Raw genomic sequence first — 6,177 nt, 5'->3', positions numbered from 1 at the left:
GCATTCTCAGGGGGTGCACGTGCACTCCCTACATGTCACCACTGAATATGGGCACTATATTTACCCTTTTCCAATAATCTGGGACCTCCCTCAATCACCATGAGTTTTCAAAGATAATGCCCAGCAGCTCTACAATCACATTAGCCAATTCCCTCAGCACTCTTGGATACACTGCATCCAGCCGTATAGACCTGTACATGTCCAGCTTTTCCCAACAGTCCCTGACCTGTTCTTTCACCATTGTCAACCGCTCACCTTCCCAAACGGTGCTGCTAGGTGCAGTAGTCTAGGAGCTGACCTTGCCTGTGAAGACTGAGATAAAAAAGCATTGATTACTTCAGCCTTTTCCTCATCATCTGTCACTAGGGTTGCCTTCCCCATTCAGTAAGGGACCCACACTTTCCCTGACCTTCCTCTTATTGCTAACATGCTTGCAGAAACCTTGCTCCAATTGCACTTTGGCCTTCCTGATTTCATCCCTGCTGCCCAAGCAATACTCTTATACTCCTCCCTAGTCATCTGTCCTGAGTTGTAGAGGAACACCTGGAAGGAGAGGTACTTTTTGGAAGATTAGCTTGTTGAGAACAGATGGTGGCTATTTCTGAATAAGGCATTTTTGGTGGAATTCTCAAAGAACATTATTGTTCATTTACTGCTGAAGAACAAACTAACCATGACAAAAAACAAAGAGAGACCATTTCCGAGAGAAAAACAAAGAAAGACATTAGCCTTAAAAAAATACTTCAGAGTAGTATGCACAAAATTTCAGGGAGTTTTAACTATATGGGAAGTCTGAAGTGTCTTCATATCCTTTAGTGAGATTATTTGGGCCAAATAAAGGTCTCCCAATGAATGTTAGATTTCCTAAAATAGACAGTTTGAATTATTTTTATTCAAGCGAATTAAAGGATTTACTTGTAAATTCTCAAAAAATTCACTGTGCTCCCGCAGAGTAAGAGTTGCACACATCTTTGAGAAAATATAACTGAGTCCTTACAGTAACAGGGTTCCTTCCCCAGGGTGGCTGTAATGCCCCTTGAGCCCCTTCAGTCTTCAATTGTCTCCCTTCCTTCACCCACCATACCTTGGTGTATTTAGCTTTTGGATAAGGGAAGCTACCCCAGGGCTTCCCAAACTTGATCTCCTGTTCCTGAGCTCAGGTGTTTCCACACTACCTTAATGGCTAATTACATGGCTCTGACTGCCCTTACACTATGCCCATGCGCTCCTTCCTGTTGCTCCCAACCCCAGTCCTCACCCTTCTTGGGCTATGTACCCCTTGGCCTCTGGCTGTGACCTCTGGCCCCTCTCTCTGGACCCTGGGTCCTGCTCCTAGGCCAGTAGAAATTCCTGGGCTCCCCTGGCCCCACCAGACTCTGGCTGTGGCCTTCCTTGACCTTTGGCCTCTTTCTGGGCTCTGCCCCTGCCCTACATCCAGTGAGACCTTTGGGCTCCCCTGGCCCTGTTGACACTTGCCTCTCCTGGGCTTCTGACCTCTGGGCTCTCTGGACCTACTGACACTGTACCCTCTCTCTGGGCTCTGGCCCCACACTGCTCCTCTATGGGCTCTGGGCCCTCTGGCCCACATGCTCTTTGCTGTTCCCGGGCTCCGGCTGTGCTCCCAGGCTCCATAGGCCCCTCTCCTGGGCCTGCTGGGATCTCCTCTCACAAACCGCCATAGTCCCTTCCACAAACTGCCAGTGTTGCTTACCCCAACTCATGTGTTTCTCAAGAGCCCTGCTGCCCAGGAGTTCCTCTCTCCCTGGCTCCCAGGGGTAGACTCCTTGACCAGCTCAGGCTCTGCACTTATATGCCTCAAGCCCAGCCCCCTTCTAGTCAAGTAACTTTCCAATTGGCCCCTGCACACCTACAGGCTGCTTCTCAAGCAGTCTCTCTTCTTAAAGTGACAGGTGCACCAAGCATCCCATCACACTTGCATATAACAAAGAGAATACATCTCTGCTTTACGTTCAAACTCAACTTGACTAACTCTGGAGACAATGCTGAGCCTCTATAATTTCTTAATATTTAAGTTTAATAAATCAGTAAATGAAATGGATACTGACTAGTGACACAATACATTAACTGTAGCTTACGAGTCAATATCACTAACAAGTTCTATGGAGAGAAATGCAAAACAGGCATTTCTACAAGAAAATGTCGTCATTCATGTAATAGGGCACTAGCATGTGCAGTCCACTCACCCTATTCCTAGGTCACCTTTTCAAAGGGAACTGGGACTTACCCTCAACCAACCCTCATTTAGCTATCTTTCAGATGACTAACGTAAGTGCTCAATGGGGACCATGAGACTGAATTAGAGATTACAAATTAAACCTGGAGTTAGCCATTAGTGAATGGTCAGGGAGGCAGCCTGAGAGATTAGGTTAGGGACTACATTTTTGTGCTCCCAGCAGAAGGACTGGGGAGACAGATATGCCCATTGGAGAAACCACATTTGAGACACCTGTAGGAAGCAGGAGCAAAATGACAAAAAGCCACAGGAGTTCACTTATACAAGACTCAGAAGCCTTAAAAGGGAGGGCTATAAGGATGCTATAGCCTGTTGAAAGCCTGAAAGACTACTCAACCAAGCAAAGGTGTTGGGAGCATCTAACTCATCCAGCCCTGTGGGCCAGATGAGTAGTATGGGGCCTGTCTACAAGCTGGATCAGACCCACGGACCCCTTCCCCATCACGCTTGATCTGGCAGCTGCTTCAGCTAGTCGGGGACTTGCACTGCATGTGGTGTGGATCCTAGAAAGGCCAAAATAGGCACTGCATGTGGAGAGCAGTTTGGCCAGAGCAACAAACATGCTGCAGGCAATGCCTGTTCCAGATGCTTCAGAACCTGTGCCATTTCCAGCATGAGTCCCAGACAAGCTACAGCAGCCGCTGGATTGGTATGCTGGGGTAGGAGAAGGGAAGGGGGTCCATTGCCTGAATCTAGCTGTCCTGTGCCAGTCTGATCTGGTCCCCAGAGCTGTGCTGTGAGAGTCTGATCTGCCCCAGGGGCAGCTCTGGGGACCAAATGACAGGGCTCTGCAGGCTAGATCCAGTCCTGGCTATACATTTGACATCCCTAATCTAAGGGATTAATTCAGCTAGAAACAGCTACTGAACCTGAAGAAGAAATACGAAAATTCTGTTTTGAGTTAACCGTTCTGCTAATAAACCAAACTTCAGGAAAGGGGAGTAACAGGAAAATCACCAGCTGTGGGGTTTGACAGACAAGGATGATCAAAGCAGACAGCAGGGCCTGATGCTTGCAGTAAACCTTACTATAGTCATTTAGTTGAACAGCTGTCAAAATATACCATACCTCTTCAATTAAAAAATGCTTGTGTAGCAGGATAGTAAATGAACCTGCATGAGATGGTGTTAAACTTGCTCCTCCAGAGCAAAGTTCTTGGGCTAGTGAACAGATGAAGTCTCACAATAATAAGCAGGCAATGTATAGTTAAGTAATAATTCCTACGGGTTCCCAATCTACTGCTGCAGGCTGGAAAAATTATGACTGTGACAGTCAGTTCAGAACGTCTGAAGAAAGGGAAGTAGAACCAACCCAACAAAAACATTACAGTTATTCTGAAACAGATATTCAAATATCATCATTATCTCTCTTTGCAGACCTTGTGTGCAGGAATGAGGTTAATAAGAATGGAGTCTAGTAGCTCCTGAGTTACTCCATCGCCTTCCATGATGATAGAACTCATCAAATCCAGCATGTGCATTTGTACTTTCTGGTTGTGACTATTACTACAAAGAAAGAATATGATTAGTAATAAACTTCCAGACACCAACATAGCTAAGAAAATTTAAATCCTAGCAACAGTTGAGGAAGAAAGAATAATCAACTTGCACCAAGTTATATTTTCCACATTTAAGAATTCTAACCCCTTTGCTTTAACTTGATTTATCTGTTTTATAAACCTGACGTAACATATAGCACCAATTTGTTTTTCTACACAATTACAGTTATTTAAAAACAAATAATCAAAAACCAGTTCTCTGGGAGTACAGCATAAAGATAAATTAATCTAAGAAAGATGCATTATATTTCTAATATTGCCTATGTTTCTTGTTGACAAATCACAAAAAGTCCACTTTTAATCTAAGTATGTGTGTATCATATTCATTTTATTTATTATTTTATTTGATCTCCATGGAACTACCTTTTTGAAACTTAATATAGCATAGGGTTTTGTAGACCAAATGAAGAATTCCCACACAAAGGTTCAAAGCACCAAATATATTTTTACTATAAATATATAAAATTGAAGTAATTCAACTTACTTGATGACTGAAAAAAGTGTCCTAAAAAGCTGAATAAAAATTTCGTTGCAATCTTCCAACTCAAAACAGATGTTGTAAGATTTAACCCAAGCTAAATTCTAAAACCAAAAACAGAAATAATGAAATATTTACAGCACAGAATTACTATGTGCATTAAGCCACATAAATTTAAATTCTGCTAATTAAAATTTAAATAAAAGAGAAGTTACATTTTATGACTTTGGTTGTAAACTCTTACAGACATTCTTTCTTTCCTATCCATTTGTACAGTGCCTATCCTACCGGAGCAGCACAATACAAATAGCAAACAACTATAATGAAGATGAAAGCTAAACAAAGGACTGTTTTTATTTGTGTGTGCAAAAGATGACTGATGCATTAAACTTGTACATTCAATTAGTATGGCCATATTAGTGAGCTCCACTTGTACTACTTTTTCCATCATGTTATGCAATAATTTTTAAAAAGCTTTCTACATAAATCAGTCTGCTTCTGTGTATTCAGCATAACAATTTTAAAAACGTTTTTGTTGAAAACATATTTTTCAAAATGCCGTAGCAAACTGTATTCCTTATATACTATAATGTTCACCATAATATATTTGCATTTCAGTCTGTTTGAAATGATCTTCTGATATGGGATTTTTGTATGTGAAAATCTTATGGAGATGGCTAAGTGTGACTAAGTGTCAAAATTTAAAACAAAGTAATATTGTCTGAGTCTCAAACTATGGGCAACAATGACTCAGTAAGCACAACCTGAGCCATAATATCTGGGAGAAGAGATCATTCAACTTTAACCTGCCTAGAAACTTGGCAACTTCATAATTTCAACAGAATACCAAAAAGATTTTCTTAGCAAGCTGTTACATTTAGGGAAATGTCTGATTTGTTTCGAATAACTATGTTACCTCTAACAAGTAAAAGTATCTGTTAAACTGAGGGCTCTTAGTGTCTTCCAGGCCTTTTAGCTGTCTTGTAATAAACAAGAATATGTCCTGTAAAATAAAAGAGGTAAAAAAAAAATTAAGACCTTAGACAAATGTATGTAACCCTCTGACACTACCATTGTCGATTCAGTCAGATTTATACCATTGCACATAATTAAACTATTATATTAACTGAGGGCATTAACTCCACCTTCTCCAACTAGAACAATTCCACTGTAGGCCCCAAACCCTTACCACACTTGATTTTTTTTAAAAGAAGTATGTTTCGTGATTTGCTTTCAACTATAAGAGAATGAGATGAGGAAGGCCTTCTTTAAAGTGGTATTTTACCTTAAGCTTGTCATGGGAAGTATATGGAGCTTCTGGAGCATAGATTCGGAAGATATCAGCCAAGCAACATGCTACAAGGAGACGCACATCTTTGTTAGGATTCCTGAGGAAGAATTCAGATGCAAGGTGCAAGGCTAATGGGAGATACTGCTGTTTCTCATCCTCCGAGTCCTGGTCCATGTCCATGAAAGTTTTTACTACCATCTAATAGTTAAAACATAAAAAGGGGAAAAAGGCTTAACTTTCTCTTTTATTATTAATTGCTAAGGCTCTCTAAAAGGATGCAATACTATATTCTGCTGTTACACTGCCTTATTGTCAATATTAACATAACTTCTTGGATATGACCCACTGCAGAATTAAGGAAAGTGTTAATTTAAATTTAAGGTATATTGAATTCAATATTGTTAAAAGAAATTTTAAAGTGTTCATTCAAGTCAGGTAAAAAGACAGGGTAAACCTTGGGTACAGAACAAAATTGTAGTCTAAGCAAAGGAAAGGAGTTGGCTGTAGCAGCTTTAAGACCTCTCTGTCCTGACAATCCTCAAATGCTGGCGGGGGGTGGGGGGGGGGGGGCGGGGCATGGTTTCCTTGGATAGGGA

The 6,177-nt window shown here is 41.3% G+C and overlaps 1 protein-coding gene across 1 annotated transcript in view; it reads right to left on the bottom strand.

Moving 5' to 3' along the window:
• PDS5A (PDS5 cohesin associated factor A) overlaps positions 1-6,177 on the bottom strand; it is a 131,637-nt gene that overhangs the window by 82,764 nt on the left and 42,696 nt on the right. The window contains exons 2-5 of the mRNA XM_025210675.1: positions 5,576-5,779; positions 5,207-5,293; positions 4,297-4,394; positions 3,633-3,759 (exon numbers count right to left, since the gene is read on the bottom strand). Coding sequence (XP_025066460.1) covers positions 3,633-3,759; positions 4,297-4,394; positions 5,207-5,293; positions 5,576-5,779 — 516 coding nt within the window. The remainder of the gene's footprint in view (positions 1-3,632; positions 3,760-4,296; positions 4,395-5,206; positions 5,294-5,575; positions 5,780-6,177) is intronic.

The sequence above is a fragment of the Alligator sinensis genome, unplaced genomic scaffold (assembly GCF_000455745.1).
Source record: "Alligator sinensis unplaced genomic scaffold, ASM45574v1 scaffold246_1, whole genome shotgun sequence".
Classification (NCBI taxonomy): Eukaryota; Metazoa; Chordata; order Crocodylia; family Alligatoridae; genus Alligator; species Alligator sinensis.
Note: the sequence above shows the minus strand (reverse complement) of the source record. Positions and strands in the feature narration are given on the sequence as shown.